The following is a 22,556-nucleotide window of genomic DNA, read 5'->3' on the forward strand; positions in this document are numbered from 1 at the left end:
GTAAGGTTTTGAAAGGAGAATGAAAGTCTGTGTGACTCAGGAAATCAGAGATGATTAGAATCACTTCCCGGGAAGTTAATGGATATAATCTGACCAGTAGTGTTGCAGGATAAAGCAAGGGACAGTTCAAGGAGATGAAACCAATTAATCATAGACTGAAACATAAACTGAAGTTCTCCAGAGCTACTTGTGGTAGAGGAGCCACAGGGGGAAAAGAATATAGATGGGCTGATTTAGGATCCAGCTGGCTGCAGCTGGCAATCAAGTGAAGGAAGAATTCTGGGGAAGCAGAAAGACTAGATTTTATATATATATGGAATATATATATATATATATATATGGAGTGAAATTTAAACACTGAGATGTCATGAAGTGTGGGTAAATACTTCACACTTCTTTCCACTTCATTCCAGTGGAACACCTTCTATCATGGTTTTAGGAAACCACAGCACCATCCCAGAATTCATCCTCCTTGGACTATCTGCCGACCCTCACATCCAGGTTACGTTCTTTGTACTTTTCCTATGGATTTACCTCCTAACCATGATGGGGAACCTGATGATGATGTTGGTCATTAGGATGGATTCTCACCTCCATTCACCCATGTACTTCTTCCTCAGTCACCTCTCTTTCCTGGATCTTTGTTTAACTTCAGTCATTGTGCCCAAGATGCTGGAAAACTTCCTATCTCGGACGAAATCAATACCAATAGAAGGATGCCTTGCTCAGGCTTTTCTTGTGTTCTCCATTGCAGGAACTGAAGTTTTTGTGCTCTCTGCCATGGCTTATGACCGCTATACTACCATCTGTCACCCTCTGGTCTATGGCCAGCTGATGAGTAAACAGCTGTGTAGGGGTCTAGTATGGGGCTCCTGGGGACTGAGTTTTCTGGACGCTCTCATTAACACCCTCATGACTTTGAATTTGGACTTCTGTGGGGCTCAGGTCATGCCTCACTTCAGCTGTGAGCTGCCATCTCTATTATCTCTATCTTGCTCTGATATCTCTATCAACTTTTCAGTCCTGGGGTGCTCTGCAGTCATGCATGCCTTTGGAACTTTACTCCTGGTCTTCTTCTCATATGCCCGCATTGTCTCCACCATCCTGAACATCAGCTCCACCACAGGTAGAAGCAAGGCCTTCTCTACCTGTTCTTCCCACCTCACTGCAGTGAGCTTCTTCTATGGATCTGCTTTTCTTCGCTATTTCATGCCAAACTTGAGTTCCCCACTGGAGTTGATTTTTTCCATACAGTACAGTGTGGTCACTCCCCTAGTGAATCCTCTTGTCTACAGCTTGAAGAACAAGGAAGTAAAAGAAGCCCTGAAAAGAATGCTGCGAAAAGGTTTACAGCATCTCAGATGGAGAACAAGTGGAGAATGACTAGAAAGTGAGGAAGCATGTCATCAGATGTTTGTATAACAAACTTAGGGAAAATTTTCTAGTCCGTAACAAATGTGAAAAAATATCTTACAAGAGCCTATTTCATTTGAAATGCTTGAGAAAAATTAAGAGCTACTTGGTTACTTTGTTCAGGAACAAAGGAATGGGTCAGATAATTATTTCAATCCAGTAGATTAAAATAATTTGGCGAAGACTACATCTCTTTTTTTATCTATGAGACATACCTATTGACATTAGCACTGAGAAAAATGTCTAGAATCTGAATTCTTATCTGGATCTGAGATTGGTAGGGGAAACTTTGCTAGAAATAAAAGAGGCAAGGCCACTGATAACAAAGAGCCATAAACATTAAGCTCGGGCTTGAGAGAGGGTTGAGGTTAAGGTTGGACTGGAAAGGGACTGGTAGAAAATATAGAAGGAGCCAGGAATTACTGAGAGAGGGAATATCCTATTAAGGCAAAGCAGATATTATCCATATGCTGTGCCTATTCTGGCAGCTTCTGATAATGGCAAAGGGGAGGGAATCCACTTGTTCTAAGGTGGCTATTAGCTCTGCTGTCTCACTAAGGATACCATGGTTGGATGCTGAAGACAGAGGGCAGGACATTGACAAGGAAAAATGCAGCTGATGCTGGGACTGCTGAAGGGATACAGCCCAGACTCCATCAGAACCAGATTAGATGCCTCTTTTTGGTTCTGCCCATACTTCTGACTGGCTGAGGTTAACTGGAAGCCACCAGAATGGGAACTTGGAAATGGTCTTCTGTAGGAGTCTAGTGCTGGTTATATAAAGCCAAGTACACAAGACCAGCATGGGACTGGCTTGGGGCTGCTCAGTTTTTGTTCTCATTTCTCACCGTTAGAATGAAAATATGAAATAGATGTTGTAAAACATTTTGTGTTTCTAATATTGACCTATTTTATTCTTCATGCCGCATTTCCAAAAATTATTTGAAGCCAGAATTTTTTCCTTCCTCCCATCTACCCACCCTTCCTTTCTTCCTTTTCTTTTTTCTCAAGCTTTTAAGACCTCACACAATAACTAGAGTTATTATAGTGAATGGTAACTAGATTTATCACAGTGATCATTTTGAAATTCAAAGAAATATCTAATCACTATGTTTTGCACCAGGAAATAGCATAGTGTTGTAGGTCAATTATGCTTCAAAAAAAATATACAAACAACTCTTAGTAAAAAGATCATATTTGTGGTTACCAGAGGTGGGACAGAAGAAAGATAAATTGGGTAAAGGTAATTAGGGTACAAATTTCTAATTAACAGATATATCAAGTAATAGGGATGTAATGTACAACATGGGTAATATAATTAATACTGCTGTATGACATATAGGAATGTTGTTAAGAGTAAATCCTAAGAGTTCTCATCACAAGGAAAAATTTTCTTCTATTTTTTTTAATGTTGGAGCATCTATAGGAGATGATGGATGCTCACAAAACTTACTGATGTAATCATTTCATGACGCATATAAGTCAAATCATAATGCTGTCCTCAAACTTATACACAATGCTTAGATCAATTATATCTCAATTAAAGCAGAATAAAAAAGAGACAGCAAATGTTTTAAAAGGACCTCACCTCACAGAATTTAATCATAATCCTTTGTTAATAATGTATAGTCATTAGTCTATACCTGTACATAATTTATTTTTATTTATATTTGTTTGCTTATTAAAATGGTATTGTAAACCTTCCATGATCCCACAACTTAGACTAACCACTAAAATATTGTTAATAACATGCCTCTGTCAATGACTTCTCCCCCTCTCATTGCCAAATATTTCATGTCTTTTTTCAACTCCACAAAATAAAGGCCAATTTTATTATAGTAGTGTAATTCACATATATTTAACCATTTAACTTTTATTTATTAACCATGTCTTCTTGAAACTCAAATATTTTTGGGGAATTATTTCCCTTCTCCCTCTAGGACACTCTAAGCAGGTAGCAGATGACTCTCAAAATGGAACAGACTGACAATAGATGTCTTCAAAGAGATTCACCACATTCCCCTACAGATCTCAGTGCACTACATACAATCTACTGCAGTCACAAGGAAACTTTCTTCAAAATTATAGTATGCACACTACCTCCTGTGGTATCCTCAAAGGCTATGTTCACATTCATACCTCAGGAAATCAAAAAGCCTACCCCACCCCATAAGTAGCCTTCATTCTCTCTCATGTTGGATGATTCACCTTGATAATGCAGAGATAACCTAAAACAGAGCATCTCCCACATATACCTCCACCTCCTGGATAAGTGAAAAGAAAGAAAAGAAGATGAGAATGTAAATCACTAGAAACACATGGCTTCTCTCTTTCCTTGTTTGTCAATAGGGGAAAGAGATTATAAGTTTTACTTTCATAACTATTCTTATTCATATATTTTATTATCATGTTCTTGACAAAAATAAGCAAAATAATATTTTCTGAGCTTACTATGAGCCAGGGATGATACACGAAATTTTATATACATTATGTGAAAATTACAGTTTTGATAAATAATTCCATTTTCTTGTAACTTGTTAATTTCTTTAAAGTAGTTAACATTATTGTTTCTCCAATTATAAAACAATGCATGTTTATTTTGGAAACCATTTTAAAATTTTCAAAGGACAAAAAGTCACTATTATTCATAATCCTAAAAAAGTGTTGTTGTCTGTGGCTCTTTCTTTGGTGTCCCAGGAAGGTAAAACATAAAAATAGTTTCCTCCTTGGATACATATAAAATATTTACAGATATGTATATAAACACAGCTTAATTCACACATGTATTCCTTTTGTTACATCAAAGGGCTAAAGGCAACAACATACCATTGGCTAGGAGCATATTCAGTGTTCAGTGCTTGGTTTCTACAGTGAAAAGAAAATTGGCTGATTCTAAGGCTGGGGAAGAGAAAATATGAGCCAGAAGCATCTTGCAGTGACAGAAAGTAAAGAAGTACTCAAAAAACCCATAATGAAGGAATGGATAGATAGAGATGTATGTGTATGTATGTATGTATGTATGTATGTATGTATGTATGTATAGCTGATTTACTTCACTGAATACTTACAGAGTTGTTTTAGTTTCAGCTAAACTATATGGCAATAAAATTTATTTTTTAAAAATGATGTGGTTATGTAAAATGGATGCAGAAGCCAAATGATGAGCTCCCAATAACTAAGGAATTAGTTAACCTTACACTTAAATCAACTACAAAAAGAAGAGTAAGCAAAATTAAGATAAGACACCATCAAATTCCTGGAAGAGAACATAGGCAAAACATTCTCTGATATCAACCTTACAAACGTTTTCTCAGATCAGTCTCCCAAAATAACAGAAATAAAAGCAAAAATAAACCAATGGGACCGAATCAAACTGATAAGCTTTTGCACAGAAAAAAAAAAGAAAACAAAAAGACAGCTTACAGAATGGGAGAAAATAGTTTCAAATGATGCAACTGACAAAGGCTTAATCTCTGGAATATATAAGCAACTTATACAACTCAACAGCAAAAAACCAACAACCCAATTGAAAAATGGGCGAAAGACCTGAATAGACATTTCTCCAAGGAAGAGATACAGATGGCCAACAAGCACATGAAAAGATGCTCAACATCCCTGATTATTAGAGAAATGCAAATCAAAACTACTGTGAGGAGTTCCCATCACAGCTCAGTGGTTAGCAAATCTGACTAGGAACAATGAGGCTGTGGGTTTGATCCCTGGCCTTGCTCAGTGGGTTAAGGATCTGGCGTTGCCATGAGCTGTGGTGTAGGTCACAGATGCGGCTCGGATCCTGCGTTGCTGTGGCTCTGGTGTAGGCCAGCTTCTACAGCTCTGATTAGACCCCTAGCCTGGGAAACTCCATATGCCATGGGAGTGGCCCAAGAAATGGCAAAAAGACCAAAACAAACAAACAAACAAAAATACTGTGAGATACCACCTTACACCAGTCAGAATGGCCGTAATTAAGTCCACAAATAACAAATGCTAGAGGGGGTGTGGAGAAAACGGAACCCTCCTGCACTGTTGGTGGGAATGTAAGCTGGTATGACCTCTATGGAGAACAGTATGGAGGTACCTTACAAACTATACATAGAACTACCACATGATCCAGCAATCCCACTCTTGGACATATGTCCATACAAAATTTCCTTAAAAAAGACACATGCACATGCATGTTCATTGCAGCTCTATTCACAATATCCAAGACATGGAAACAACCCAAATGTCCACTGATAGATCATTGTATTAGGAAGATGTGGTATATATACACAATGAATACTACTCAGCCACCAAAAAAAAATGAGGAGAAGAACTAAATAGACATTTCTCCAAAAAGGAAAGGCAGATGGCCAACAGGCACATGAAAAGATGCTCAACATCACTAATCCTCAGAGAAATGCAAAACAAAATCGCAATGAGCTATCACCTCACACATATTATAATGGCTATCATTAACAAGAACACAAATAACACATGTTGGTTAGGATGTGGAGAAAAGGAAACCCTCATACACTGTTGATGGGAAGGAAAATTGATGCAGCCACTGTCAAAAAAAGTGTGGAGATTTCTCAAAAATCTAAAAACAGAACTACCACATGATCCAGCAATTCCCTTCCTAGGTATACTGTCAAAAAACAAAATACTAATTAAAAAATATTCATGCACCTCAATAATCATAGCAGCATGATTTGTAATGGCCAGGATATGAAAGCAATATAAATGTCCATCAACAGATGGATGAAGACAATAGGGTACACATGCTCTTGGACTAGAATCAAGATTGTCAAAAGGACCATTCTACCCAAGGCTATGTACAGATTCAATGTAATCCTTATCAAATTATATTTCATTCACCAAATAGCATTATTCACAGATATAGAACAAAAAATATTTAAATTTATATGGAAACACAATAGAACCCAAATAGCCAAAGCAATTCTGAGAAAGAAAAACAGAGTTGGAGGAATCAGACTCCCTGACTTCAAACTACACTACTAAGCTACAGTCATCAAAACAGTATTGTAGTGACACAAAAACAGAAATATAGATCAGTGGAACAGCATAGAAACCCCAGAAATATGCATCTAGGCTCAATTAGTCTATGACAAGGGAGGCAAGGATATACAATGGAAATAAGACAGTTTCTTAAATAAGTGATGCTGGGAAAACTGGACAGCTACATGCAAAAAAAAATGAGGGGGCAGAACAAGAAGGCAGAGGAGTAAGAGGTCCTGCTCACCTCCGCCCACAAACACAATCATAGTGGGAGACTTTAACACGCCACTCACAGCAATGGACAGATCACCCAGACAGAAAAGCAACAAGGAAACACAGGCCCTGAATGAAGCATTAAACCAGATGGACCTAAGAGATACTTATAGGACATTCCATCCAAAAGCAACAGAATACACTTTCTTCTCAAGTGCACATGGAACATTCTCTAAGATTGATCATATCCTGGGCTACAAATCCAACCTTGGTAACTTTAAGAAAAGTGAGATCATATCAAGCATCTTTTCCAACCACAATGCTATGCGACTGGAAATCAACAAGAAAAAAACTGCAAAAAACACAAACACATGGAGACTAAACAACATGCTACTAAACAACCAGTGGATCAATGAAGAAATCAAAGAGGAAATTAAAAAATACCTAGCATCAAATGACAACAAAGATACAGCCCTCCAAAAACTATGGGATGCAGCAAAAGCCATTCTAAGAGGAAAGTTTATAGCAATACAAGCTCACCTCATGAAACAACAAAAAGCTCAAATAAACAAGCTAACTTTACATCTAAAGCAGCTGGAGAGAGAAGAACAGACAAGACCTAAAGTTAGTAGAAGGAAAGAAATCATAAAGATCAGAGCAGAAATCAATGAAATATAAACAAAGAAAACCATAGAAAAGATCAATGAAATGAAAAGCTGGTTCTTTGAATAGATCAACAAAATTGATAAACCCCTAGCCAGACTTATCAAGGAAAAAAGAGAGGTCTCAAATCAATAAAATTAGAAATGAAAAAGAGGTAACAACAGACATCACATAAATACAAAGGATCATAAGAGACTAGTATATGCAACTATATGCCAATAAAATGGAAAACCTGGAAGAAATGGTCAAATTCTTAGAAAAGTACAATCTTCCTAGACTAAACCAAGATGAAATAGAAAAGATGAACAGACCAATCACAAGAACTGAAATGGAAACTGTGACTAAAAAACTTCCAACAAATAAAAATCCAGGACCAGATGGCTTCACAGGAGAATTCTATCAAACATTTAGAGAAGAGATAACACCTCTCCTTCTGAAACTATTTCAAAAACTTGCAGAGGAAGGGATACTCCCAAACTCATTCTATGAGGCCACCATCACCCTGGTACCAAAACCAGACAAAGATTCCACAAAAAAAGAAAACTACAGGTCAATTTCACTGATGAACATCATTGCAAAAATCCTCAACAAAATCCTAGCAAACTGCATCCAACAAACATTAAAAGGATTATACATCATGATCAAGTGGGATTTATCCCAGGGATGCAGGTGTTCTTCAACATCCACAAATCCATTTAACAAACTGAAGAATAAAAACCATATGATCCTTTCAATCGATGCAGAAAAAGCCTTTGACAAAATCCAACACTCATTTATGATAAAAACCCTTCAGAAACTGGGCATAGAGGGAACCTACCTCAACATGATAAAGGCCATATATGACAAACCCACAGTGAACATCATTCTCAATGGTGAAAAGCTGAAAGAATTCCCACTGAGATCAGGAATAAGACAAGGATCTCCGCTCTTGCCACTACTCTTCAACATAGTTTTCGAAGTCCTAGCTACAGCAATCAGAGAAGTAAAAGAGATAAAAGGAATCCAAATTGGAAAGGAAGAAGTCAAACTATCACTGTTTGCAGATGACATGATACTATACCTAGAGAATCCTAAAGACTCTACCAGAAAACTGTTAGAACTCATCCATGAATTTGGCAACGTCACAGGATACAAAATCAATACACAGAAATCGATGGCATTTCTATAAACTAACATTGAAAGAGCAGAAAAAGAAATTAGGGAAGCAATCCCATTTACCATCACATCAAAAAGAATAAAATACCTAGGAATAAACCTACCTAAAGAGACAAAAGACCTGTACTCTGAAAACTATGAGACACTGATGAAAGAAATCAAAGATGACACAAATAGACGGAAAGATATACCATGCTTGTGGATTGGAAGAGTTAATATTATCAAAACGACTATACTACCTAAGGCAATCTACAGATTCAATGCAATCCCTATCAAATTACCAGAAATCGAACAAAATAGTTTAAAGTTTGTTTGGAAGCACAAAAGACCCAGAAGAGCCAAAGACATCCTGAAAAAGAAAAATGGAGCTGGAGGAATCAGGCTCCTGGACTTCAGACTATACTACAAAGCAACAATCATCAAAACCGAATGGTACTGGCACAAAGACAGAAATATAGATCCGTGGAACAGGATGGAAAGCCCAGAATTAAACCCACGCACCTACAGTCAACTAATCTATGACAAAGGAGGCAATAATATACAATAGAAAAAAGACAGCTTGTTCAATAAGTGGTGCTGGGAAAACTGGACAGCCACATGGAAAAGAATGAAATTAGAACACTCCCTCACACCATACACAAAAACAAACTCCAAATGGATTAAAGACCTAGATATAAGACCAGACACTATAAAACTCTTAGAGGAAAACATAGGCCAAACACTCTCCCACATAAAACGACAGCAACATCGCAACATCTCCGATCCACCTCTCAGAGTACTGACAACAAAAACAAAAATAAACAAATGGTTGCTAATCAAACTGAAAAGTTTCTGCACAGCAAAGGAAACCCTAAACAACACGAAAAGACAACCCACAGAATGGGAGAAAATCTTTGCAAGTGAATCGACTGACAAGGGATTAATCTCCAAAATTTATAAACACCTTCTGCAGCTCCATACCAAATAAACAAACAATCCCATCAAAAAAATGGTCAGAAGATCTAAACAGACAGTTCTCCAAAGAAGACAAACAGATGGCAAAAAAATACATGAAGAGATGTTCAACATCACTCATTATTAGAGAAATGCAAATCAAAACCACTATGAGGTACTACCTTACACCAGCCAGAAGGGCCATCATCAAAAAGTCTACAAATAATAAGTGCTGGAGAGGGTGTGGAGAAAAAGGAACCCTCTCACACTGTTGGTGGGAATGTAAATTGGTGCAACCACTGTGGAAAACAGTATGGAGATGCCCCAGAAAACTAAAAATAGAACTTGTTTTAGTTTGATCCAGCAATCCCACTCCTGGGCATCTATCCAGAGAAAACCATGACTCATGAAGATACATGTACTCTGATGTTCATTGCAGCACTATTTGCAATAGCCAAGACATGGAACCAACCTAAATGTCCATCGATAGAGGAGTGGATCAAGAAGATGTGGTACATATACACAATGGAATATTACTCGGCCATTAAAATGAATGAAATACCAGCATTTTTAGCAACATGGATGGACCTAGAAATTATCATGCTGAGTGAAGTCAGCCATACGAGACACCAACATCAAATGCTTTCACTGACATGTGGAACCTGAAAAAAGGACACAATGAATTTCTCTGCAGAACAGATGCCGAGTCACAGATTTGAAAAACTTATGTTTTCCAAAGGAGACAATGTGGGGAGTGGGGGAATGTGCTTGGGTTGTGGGATGGAAAAAATAAATAAAATAAACAAATAAATAAATAAACTATATGTATATCTATACACACGTGCACGCGCACACACACACACACACACACACATACTGGAATGCTACTCAGCCATGAAAAGGGATTAAATTTTGCCATTTGCAGCAGCAATGATGAATTTGGAGGGCATTATGCTAAGTGAAATAAATCAGACAGAGAAAGACAAATACTGCATGGTATCACTTACATATGGAATATAAAAATATTACAAACTAGTGAATATAACAAAAAAGAAGCAGACACACAGACACAGAGACCAAAGTAGTGGTTATCTAGAGTAAATCTCATCATAGAGGCAAATGAAGTGTACTCTCAAAACTATAATACATTGATGAAAGAAATTGGAGATGACAAAAATGAAAAGATATATTGTGCTCATGCTTTGGAAGAATTAACATTGTTAAAATGACTACAGCAATCCAGGCAATCTACAGATCCAGTGCAATCACTATTAAATACTAATGGTACTTTTCCAGAACTAGAACAAATAATTCTAAAATCTGTATGAAGAAACAAAAGTTCCCCAAAGTCAAAACAAATCTGGAAGTACCACACTCCCTGACTTCAGCCTATACTACAAAGCTAACTTAATCAAAATAGAATCCCTGGCACAAAAATAGACACATGGATCAATGGAACAGAATGGAGCACTCAGAAATGGAGCTTTTAGGGTCAAATTAATCTATCAAATGAAGGCAAAAAAATATACATGGGGGGAGGACAACCTCTTTAATAAATGGTGTTGGTGTTGGGAAAACTGGACAACCATATGCAAAAGAATCAAACTTGAATACTTTCTCAAATCCTATATGAAAAAAACTCAAAATACATCAAAAACTTAAATGTAAAACCAGAAAGCATAAAACTCCTAGAAAAAGCATAGGCGGTACATACTTGGATATAGGTTTTAACAATATTTTTTTGATTCATCTCCTTGGACAATAGAAATAAAAGCAAAAATAAACAAATGGGACTACATCAAACTAAAACATTTTGCCCAGCAAAGGAAATCATCAATGAAATTAAAAGGCAGCCTACTGAGTGAAAGAAGATATTTGCAAATGATAGATCTAATAAGGGGCTAATATCCAAAATATGCAAAGGATTCATACAACTTCAAAAAAACCAAACAACTTCATTATAAAATGGGCTGAGGACCTAATTGGAAAATTTTCCAAAGAATACATACAGATGGCCAACAGACACATAAGATATTCAACATCACTAATCATTGGGGAAATGCAAACAAAATCTAAACCACAATGAGCTAGCACTTCACACTTGTCAAAATGGCTACAATCAAAAAGACAACAAATAATAGGTACTAAAAATGACATGGAGATAAGGGAACCCCCATGTACTGATGGTGGTAATGTAAATTGGTACAGCAACTTGGAAAACAGTACAAAGATTACTCAAAAATTAAAAAAAAAACTATGTATAATCCAGAAATTCTAGCTCTGGTTATTTTTCTGAAAAAATCAGAAACACTAATTCAAAAAGATATATGCACACCTGTGTTCACTGCAGCACTATTTACAGTAGCCCAAGATAGGCAAGCAACCTATGTGTCCATCTAAAGATAAATAGACAAAGAAGATGGGTGAGTGTATAAAATAGAATACCACTGACCCATAAAATAGGATGAAATCTTGCGATTTGTGACAACATGGATGGAACTGGAAGTATTATACTACATGAAATAAGCAGACAGAGAAAGACAAATACAAAATGATTTCACTTATATGTGGAATCTAAAAAACAAATGAACATAATAAAACAGAAACAGAGTTATAGATAAAGTGAAAAAACAGGTGGTTGCCAAAGGGGAAGGATTTGGGAATGGATGAAATACTGGGGGAGATTAAAAGATACAAACCTCCATTATAACAGAAATAAGTCACTAGGATATAATGTACAGCATGGGACATATATTAAATAATAGTATTAAAAATTTGTATAGTGACAGATGGGATTATATTGCAATGAATATTCAATAACTATGCTATACACCTGAAGCTGACATAGTAAGTTGATTATACTTCTAATTTTAAAAGAAACACATACACACTACTGTATAAAATAGATGATTGGGGGTGGGAACGAAATAATGGAGGAGTAAGACATGGCATTCACCTACTCCCCCAAAAAAATAAAAAAATAAATAAAATCTACATGTAGAATTATTCACACAGAACATCTACTGAATGCTGGTAGAAGACTTTAAACCTCCAAAAAAGGCAAGAAACCCTCTACATAACTGGGTAGAAAAAAAGGAAAAAGAGAGAGAGAGAGAGAAAGGAATCAGGATGGGACTAGCACGACTGAGAGAGAGCTGTGAAAAAGGAAAGGAACCTACACCCTGAGTAGCCTCCTGATGGGAAGATCAGCTGAGATGGAGGGACCTCAAAGCCTCAGAGAAAAATACCAGCCGGACTGAGAGGGGCAAAGCAGAGAGAGAGTGCCGCACAGACAATGAATAGCACCTGCCAGGATATCACAGCCTGAGACACTTATGTGGGGGGTGAACGCTAAGACTCAAGCTCCAGAGGTCAGTTCCAGGCAGAGGACTAGGTTTGGCTGTGTGGAGACAGACTGAGGGGCTAGGGAGCAGTGCGCCATGGGTTGGGGAGCAGAGTGCCACAGGCAAGGGAAACTGGGAGGAGGTCTGGGCCACAGGAGAAGCAAGATGCCATTGTTGGGGAGGGCAAGAAGAGGAGGGGAGGACTGCCACAGGAATATCTTTCTCTGAACATGGGCAGACTCTCAGAAGGTGGGGCTACAGGCAGCAAGGCACCTCTCACACGGGCTATGGGCAACAGGCCCCTCTTCCACGGGCTACAGGTGGCAGTGCCCCCTGTGCAGGCTAAACATGATGGGGCACCTCTTGCATGGTCTATAGGTGGTGGGGGCAAATTCAGTTATCTCAGACTCCAGAGATGGCAGTGGCCTGTCAACAACAGGGGACTACATCCCCCCTCTCTTCAGAGGTTTGCATAGAGGAGGGCACTGCAATTGAACACCATGCATTCATGCTCTCATTTTCTGGGAATGCACATGCAATGTTGCTGCCATTACCAAACCCTCCAAGGGTAACCCTCCATTACCCTAAACCTGCAACATCCCAGGGCCCTGCAACTAGGAGCAGCCTGAGCCACCTTCCTGTGGGTCCTTACAACTGTTAAGGGCCCAGAAACCAGGCACTATCTAATAGCCCTTCCCTAGGCCTCCATCTCCCATGAAGCATTCACAGCACCCTAAAAGTAAATATTAAGCACTCACAAAATCCCCAGGGGTGATCATCTATATAAATAGACCTCTAAGACTACAGCAGTTGTTTTCCCTAAACTCACAGAATAAGGTATATATAAGCAAGGTGAAGAAGCTCAGGAACCATTCCCAGTTAAAATAACAGGAGAATTTACCTGAAGGAGCAAACAATGAAACAGACCTCTTCAATCTAACAAACACCAAGTTCAAAGAGGAGACAGTGAAAATACTGAAGGAATTAAGAGTTAATATGTAGGAATTAAGAGCGGATATGAACAATAATATAGATTCTCTCAGAATGGAACTAGAAAATATAAGGCAGAGCCAAGAAAATTTAGAAAATTCATTTGTAGTGACACAAGCTGAGTTAAAGGCAATAATGAGCAGAATGAATAATGCAGAGGAACGAATTAGTGATGTGGAAGATTAAATAATGGAAATCACCCAATCAAGACATCAGACAGAAAACCAAGTGAAAAAATATGAAAGGGAGTTCCTATCATGGCTTAGCAGTTAACAAATCTGACTAGCATCCATGAGAATGCAGGTTCGATCCCTGGCCTCACTCAGTGGATTAAGGATCTGGCATTGCCATGAGCTGTGGTGTAGGCTGCAGACTCGGTTCGGACCTATGTTGCTGTGGCTGTGGTATAGACCAGCAGCTGTAGTTCCAATTCTACCCCTAGCCTGAGAACCCCCATATGCTACAGGTGCAGCCCTAAAAAGCAAAAAACAAAAACAAAAACAAAAAACAAAACAAAATATGAGAGCAATATAAGAGATCAATGGGATAATATAAAGTGGGCAAATCTATGCCTAACAGGGATTCCAGAAAGAGGAAAAAAAAGGGGGATTGAAAATATATTTGAGGAGTTCCCATCATGGCGCAGTGGTTAACAAATCCAACTAGGAACCATGAGGTTGTGGGTTCGATCCCTGCCCTTGTTCAGTGGGTTAACGATCCGGCATTGCCGTGAGCTGTGGTGTGGGTCGCAGATGCGGCTCAGTTCCCACGTTGCTGTAGCTATGGCGTAGGCTGGCAGCTCAGCTCCAATTAGACCCCTAGCCTGGAAACCTCCACATGCCGCAGGGTCGGCCCAAGAAACGGCAAAAAGACAAAAAAAAAAAAAAGATAGAAAATATATTTGAAGAAATTATGTCTGAAAACTCCAAACCTAAAAAATACCGATATCAAGATACAGGAAGCACAGAAGGCCCCCAACAAATTGAACACAAACAGGCCTACACCAAGACATTTTATAATAAAAATGGCAAAAGTGAAAGATGAAGAGAGGTTTCTAAAGGTAGCAAAGGGAAAAAAAGAGTTTAATTATAAGGGACCCCCCCCACATAAGGCTATCAGCTGATTTCTCTACAGAAACATTACAGGCCAGAAAAGAGTGGCAAGATATATTCCAAGTTCTAAAAGGGAAAAAATGGCAGCGTAGAATAGTCTACCCAGCAAGAATATCATTTAAAACAGTTGGAGAAATAAAGAATTTCTCCAACAAACAAAAACTAAAGGAGTACAGTGATATTAAGCCTATTCTAAAAGAAATACTGAAAGGGTTCCACTACATAATAAAAGAAGTAATAAGAAATATAATGGAGGAAATCACAATTGGAAAGCAAAAATTTAAGCCAGTATACAGTTCTGAAAGGAGAAAAAACTCATTATAAAAGCAACAATAAACAAAAGGAATAGCAAAAGGATAAACATGAAGATGTTACAAAATGAGGTGAAAATCATAAAATGAGGGGAAGGAAAGTAAGAAAATATAGACTCATTTTTTAAAGAATGGGTTTGAGCCTATATGACTATCAGGCTAAACCAAGCAGATATAAGATGAGGTTAACATACTTACAAAATAGGGCAACCACAAATTAAAACGAAATATTACATTCATGAAAATTAAAAAGAAAAGGACACAAGCATAAAATAAAAGAAAGTCATCCAACCAAAAAAAGAAAAGAACAAAGCACAAACCTAGAATATACTGGAAAACAAGGTTTAAAATAGTAATAAATACATATTTATCAATATCATCTTAAATTTAATGGACTGAATGCTCCAATCAAAAGACACAGTGTGGTGGACTGGATACAAAAAGAAAAGCTTACAACATGCTGCCTACATGAGACTCACCTTAGGGCAAAGGACACATAAATTGCAAGTGAGGGGATGGAAAAACATACTTCACACAAATGGAAAATAAAGAAAAGCAGGAGTTGCAATACTCATTATCAGACAAAATAGATTTTAAAGGAAGGCCATAAAGAAAGACAAAAAAGGACACCAATGATAAAAGGATCAATTCAAAAAGAGGACATTACACTCATCAATACAGGGCCGCCCAAATGTATACAACAAATACTAACAGGCATAAAAGGAGAAATTTATGGGACTAGAACAAAAGTAGGAGAATTTAACACCCCACTCACATCAATGGACAGATCCTCTAGACAGAAAATCAATAGGCAACAGATATCCTAAATGACACAATAGAAAAGTTAAGACTTTAATGACAATTTCAGGACATTACCTCTGGGTAATGTGCACATGGAACATACTCAAGGACTGACCACATACTTGGGCACAAAACTAACCTCAAAAAATTTAAGAGTATAGAAATTATTTCAAGTATCTTCTCTGACCAAAATGGCATTAAACTAGAGATCAACCACAGGAAAAAAAAAGAGAAAAAAAACTGACTACCTGGAGACTAAAGAACATGCTAGTAAAAAACCAATGGGTCAATGAGGAAATCAAAAGGAAAATTTAAAAATACCTCAAGACAAATGACAATGAAAACACAACCATTCAAAGTCTATGGGATGGTGCAAAAGAGGGAAGATCATAGCAATACAGGCCTTCCAAAAAAAGAAGAAAAATCTCAAATCAACAATTTAACCTACCACCTAAAAGAATTAGAAAAAGAACAAACAAAACCTAAAGTCAGCAGAAGGAAGGAAATCATAAAGATCAGGGACAAAAATCAATAAAAGAGAGATTCAAAACACAATAGGAAAAAAATCAGTAAAACCAAGACCTGGTTCTTTGAAAGGCTTAAGTTAACAGAATTGACAAGCATCTGGGCAGACTCACCGAGAGGAGGAGATAAAGAACTCAAACAAGGGAGTTCCCATTGTTGCACAGTGGTTAACAAATCTGACTAGGAACCATGAGGTTGCGGGTTCAGTCCCTGCCCTTGCTCAGTGGGTTAAGGATTCAGCGTTGCCGTGAGCTGTAGTGTAGGTTGAAGATATGGCTTGGATCCCTCGTTGCTGTGGCTCTGGCGTAGGCCAGCAGCTACAGCTCTGATTCGACCCCTAGCCTGGGAACCTCCATATGCTGCGGGAGAAGCCCAAGAAATGGCAAAAAGACCAAAAAAGTCTCAAACAAAACAAGAAATGAAAAAGGAGAAATCACAACAGATACTGCAGAAATACAAAACACCATAAGAGAATACTATGAACAACAATATGCCAACAAATTTGTCAACTTAGAAGAAATGGACAACTTTCTATAGACATACAGCCATCCAAAACTGAATCAAGAAGAAACACATCAATTGAACAGACTCATCACCAGAAATGAAATTGAGTATGTCATAAAAACACTTCCTACAAATAAAAGTCCAGGACCAGATGGCATCACAGGTGAATTCTACCAAACATACAAAGAATTATACCCATACTTCTTAAACTTCTACAAAAGGTTGAAGAAGAAGGAACACTCCCAAAGACATTCCATGATGCCATCATCAAGCTAATACAAAAAACAGACCAAAAAAAAACTACCAAAAAATAAAATTATAGGCCAATATCTTTGATGAATATAGACGTGAAAATTTTCAACAAAATTTTTGCCAACCGAATTTAACAACATATAAAAATGATCATATAGCACAACCAAGTGAGATTCATCCCAGTTTCAAGGATGGTTCAATATATGCAAATCAATCAGTGTCATACACCACATTAACAAAAGAAAAGTCAAAAACCACATGATCATCTCAACAGATGTGAAAAAGGATTTGACAAAATCCAACATCAATTTATGATACATAAGTGGGTATAGAGGGAAATACCTTAACATAATAAAAAGCCATTTATGGCAGATCCACAGCAAATATCATATGCAACAGAGAAATATGAAAGCTCCCCTGTGAAAAGGAAGAGGATGCTCACTCTCACCACTTTTATTCAGCATAGTATTGAAGTCCTAGCCACAGCAATCTGACAAACAAAAGAAATAAAATGTATCCAAATTGGAAGATAAGAGGTAATATTGTCACTGTATGCAGATGACATGATACTCTACATAGTAAACCCTAAGGACTCCAAACAAAAACTACTCAAACTGAATGAATTCAGCATGGTGACAAGACACAAGATTATTATTCATAAATCAGTTGCATTTCCATATACTAACAATGAAATATTACAAAAGGAATAAAAAAGTACAGTAACTTTTTAAAATGCACCATCAAAATTTAAATACCGAGGAATAAAACTGACTAAGGAGGTGAAAGACTTATATGCTGAGAACTATAAAACAATCAAGGAAATTAAAGAGGGTTCCAAAAAATGGAAATATATTCCATGCTCCTGGATTGGAAGAATTGTATTGTAAAAGGCCATACTACCCAAAGCAATCTACAGATTCAATGTGATCCCTATCAAATTACCCATGAAATTTTTCATAGAACTAGAACAAACAATCCAAATATTTATATGGAACTATAAAAGACCCAGAATTGCCAAAGTAATCTCAAAGAATGAAAACCAAGCAGGAGGCATAACTCTCCCAGATTTCGCACCAAGGGAACAGAACAGAGAGCCCAGAAAAAAAACCCGGACACTTATTGTCAATTGACAAAGGAGGCAAGAATATAAAATGGGGAAAAGACAGTATCTTCAGCAGGTGGTTCTGGCAACACTGGACAGCTGTATGTAAACTAGAACATGCCCTCACACCATGCACAAAAATAAACTCAAAATGCCTTAAAGCCTTAAAAATAAGACAAGACATGATAAAATTACTAGAGGAGAACACAGGCGAAACATTCTTTGATATCAATCATACAAAATTTTTCTTAGGTCAGGCTCCCAAGGCAACAGAAATAAGAGCAAAATTACAACAATGGGGCCTAATAAAACTTAAAAGTTTGTGCAGCAAAGGAAAACTTAAAGAAAAAAAACCTACATAATGGGAGAAGATAGTTTCAAATGATGCAACCAACAAAGGCTTAATCTCCAAACTATACAAACAACTCAAACAACTCAAAAGGAAAAAACTCAAAACAACTCCATCAAAAAAAATGGGCAGAAGACCTGAATAGACATTTCTCAAAAGAAGACAAACAGATGGCCAATAGGCACATGAAAAAATGCTCAACTCCACTAATTATTAGAGAAATGCAAATCAAAACTACTATGAGGTACCACCTCACACCAGTCAGAATGGCCATCATTAGTAAGTCTGCAAAAACAAATGCTGGAGAGGGTATGGAGAAAAGGGAACCTTCCTGCACTGTTGGTGAGAATGTAAATTGGTGCAACCACCATGGAAAACAATATGGAGGTATCATAGGAAACTAAATATACAACTACCACATGATCCAGCAATCCCACTCCTGGGCATAAATCCAGACAAAACTTTCTTTGAAAAAGATACATGCACCTGTATGTTCATTACAGGATTATTCACAACAGCCAAGACCTGGAAAAAAACTAAATGTCCAATGTAGATAAATGGGTTAAGAAGCAGTGGTACATATACACAAGAGAATACTACTCAGCCATAAAGAAGAACAAAACAATGCCATTTGCAGCCACATGGATGGAACTAGAGATCCTCATACTAAGTGAAGTAAGTCAGAAAGAGAAAGACAAATACCATCTGCTATCACTTACATCTGGAATCTAACATATGGCAGAAATGAACCTATCTATGGGAAAGAAACAAACTCTTGAGCATGGAGAACAGACTTGTGGTTGCCAAGGGGCAGGGGGAGGGGGTGGGATGGACTGGGAGTTTGTGGTTAGTAGATGCAAACTATTGCATTTGTAGTGGGTAAGCAATGAGATCCTGCTGTATAGCACAGGGACCTATATCTAATTACTTGTGATGGAAAATGATGGAGCATAATATGAGAAAAAGAATACACACACACACACATAGATATGTCACTTTGCTGTGCAGAAGATATTGGCAGAATATTGTAAATCAACTATACTAAAATTTTTTTAAATAAATAAAATAGATGATTTCATTTAGAGCACAGGAGAATATACTCAATTGTTTGTAATAATCTATATGGGGGGGAAAAGAATGGATATATTTATATGTATGACTGATTCACTTTTACACCTGAAACTAATACAATATTGTAAAGCAACTATACTTCAATAAAATTAAATTCAAAATAAATAAAAATAAACTTCAAAAATTAAAGTTCAGGACCTAATGATTTTACTGGTAAATTCTACCTAATACTTAAGGAAGGATTAATACCATCCTTCCAAAACTCTTTCAAAATACAGAAGTTTAGATGGACTATTTTACAAAGACAATAACCTGATACAAAAGCCAGACAAAGACATTACCAAGAAAGAAAACTACAGGTCAGCATCCCTGATGAACACAGATACAAAAACCCTCTCACAAACACTATCAAAACAGAATTCAAATCACATTTAAAGGATCATACACCATGATCAAGGGATATTTATTCTAGTGATGCAAGGATGGTTCAAAATATGAAGATCCAAAAAAATGATGAATACCACATTAACAAAGAGGATAGAAATCATATCATCTCAATATATGCAAAAAAGAATTTGATAATATTCAACATATTTTCATGATAAAAACTTTCAACAAGGTACAAAATAAATGTACCTCAACACAATAAAGGCCATATATGTTAGTGCACAGTTAACAGCATGCTGAATGATTAAAAACAGAAAATTTTTCCTCTGAGAACAGGAATAAGACAGGTGTGCCCATTCTCACCACTACTATTCAACATAGTTCTAGAAATCCTAGCCAGAGAAGAAACAAATTAAAAAGCATCCAAATTGGACATGAAGAAGAAAAATTACCTATGTTAGCAGATGAGATGATCATATATAGAGAAAACCTTAAAGATTCCACCAAAAATCCATTTAGCTAATCAATGAATTCAGGGAAGTTACAGGATACAAAATCAACATACAAAAGTGAGTTGTGTTCCTACACACTAAGATAAAACTATAGGAAAAGAAAATGAAGAAAACACTTAAAATTGCATCAAAAACAATAAAGTTCTTGACTAAATTTAATCAAGGAAGTGAAAGATTTGGACACTGAAAACTCAAGAAAGACTTGGGCACTGAAAACTCAAAGAAATTGGGGAAAATGCAAATAAATAATCCGATATCCCATGTTAATGGATCAGAAAAAAAAAGCTAATATTGTTAGATGTTCACATTGCCCAAAGACATCTGCACATTCAATTCCTATCAAAATTCCAAACACATTTTTCAAAAGAATAGGGTTTTAATTGTAAAATTCAAGGAACCATAAAAGAAATCAATTGTGAGCAATAAAAACAAAGTTGAAGGCATCGCCTTGAACATTTTCAAAACACATACACACCATGCAAAAAATGATAACCATGTGAGGTGATGGATGTGTTCATTAACCCGATTATAGTCACTATTTCACAAAGTATAAATACGTCAAATCATTGAATCATACATTTTAAATACATAACATTTTATTTTTTCAATTATCATTCAATAAAGCTAAAAAGCAAGGGAGAGAGGGAGGGAGGAAAAGTAAAACCACGAGACACCCAGGACTTCTCATCCAAGGCTTTGCAGTAACATTTCAAAGTCAAGATATGAAGCCAACATCTGACAGAATCTTCTGTGGTTCTTACAAAGTGTAACTTTCCTAATTAACTCCCGTGATCTTGGCTTCAGTCTTCCAACTCCAGGGAGTAAAAGGCATTGGTCCAACTTTCTCTTCGTTCTCAGACTCAGCCAGCCAATAAAGTAAATGCATGAGCTATATCTGCTTTTCTGAGAGGTTAGACCTGAGATTCACTCTCTCACTGGTTAGGCTGAGCACAGTATTTATAATCACAGAGGAAACGAAATGAGAAGATTCCCTGTAGCTGGGCCTGAGACCATCCAAGTGACATTTCTCACTAAATTCCACTGAGGACTTAAGGATCTTTTCGTTGTGGTCAATGGAGATGTGGATGACAAAGACTTTGGAACTGTCTAGATCCAGGACACTCTGTCTTCCTGCCCTCATTGTGACTCCCAACTGGAACAATAAAAATCTACTCTTTTCCTAATCACTTTACTGAAGAATTTGTTCTTACAACCCCAGGTAAGTTCTGCTACTCAGAAAAGGCCAGTGCTACAAACCATCTCCTGTACCAGAAAAACATAGGAGTGTGGTAATGTTTTCCACGATTTTTCTAAAAGTGTTTCCCAAGTCCTTTCCAGGCACTCCACAGTTTCATTACTATCTCCTTGTCAGGCCTGCTTTTTCTCTCTCTGGATTTTTTTTTTTTTTTTTTGCCGTCTTTTTGCTATTTCTTGGGCCACTCCCTCGGCATATGGAGGTTCCCAGGCTAGGGGTCCAATCGGAGCTATAGCCACCGGCCTACGCCAGAGCTACAGCAACGCGGGATCCGAGCTGCATCTGCGACCCACACCACAGCTCACGGCAACGCCGGATCGTTAAGCCACTGAGCAAGGGCAGGGACCAAACCCGCAACCTCATGGTTCCTAGTCGGATTCGTTAACCACTGCGCCACGACGGGAACTCCCTCTCTCTGGATCTTGAAGACATTTCTTTTCACTTTCTCACTTTACTTTCCACATTCCTTTGAGTCTCAAAACTTTCTCTAAACTGGGGATCCCTGGTGGCAGAGCACCTTTAAGGATCTATTACAGTCACTGCTGTGGCTCAGGTCACTGCTATGTCTCCGGTTCAATCCCTGGCCTGGGAACTTCAAAAAAAGAAAAAGAAAAACTCTCTAAACTGTGTCTGTATTTTGTACTATGTTTCAACGGGCTTTTGTCC

The 22,556-nt window shown here is 37.4% G+C and overlaps 1 protein-coding gene across 1 annotated transcript; it reads left to right on the plus strand.

The window, feature by feature from the left end:
• The first annotated feature begins 429 nt into the window (after positions 1-429).
• LOC125130448 (olfactory receptor 8S1-like) lies at positions 430-1,383 on the plus strand. The gene has a single exon (XM_047785786.1). It carries the CDS (start codon positions 430-432, stop codon positions 1,381-1,383), a length of 954 nt encoding a protein of 317 aa, XP_047641742.1.
• The last annotated feature ends 21,173 nt before the right edge of the window (positions 1,384-22,556 follow it).

The sequence above is a fragment of the Phacochoerus africanus genome, chromosome 7, assembly GCF_016906955.1.
Source record: "Phacochoerus africanus isolate WHEZ1 chromosome 7, ROS_Pafr_v1, whole genome shotgun sequence".
Classification (NCBI taxonomy): Eukaryota; Metazoa; Chordata; class Mammalia; order Artiodactyla; family Suidae; genus Phacochoerus; species Phacochoerus africanus.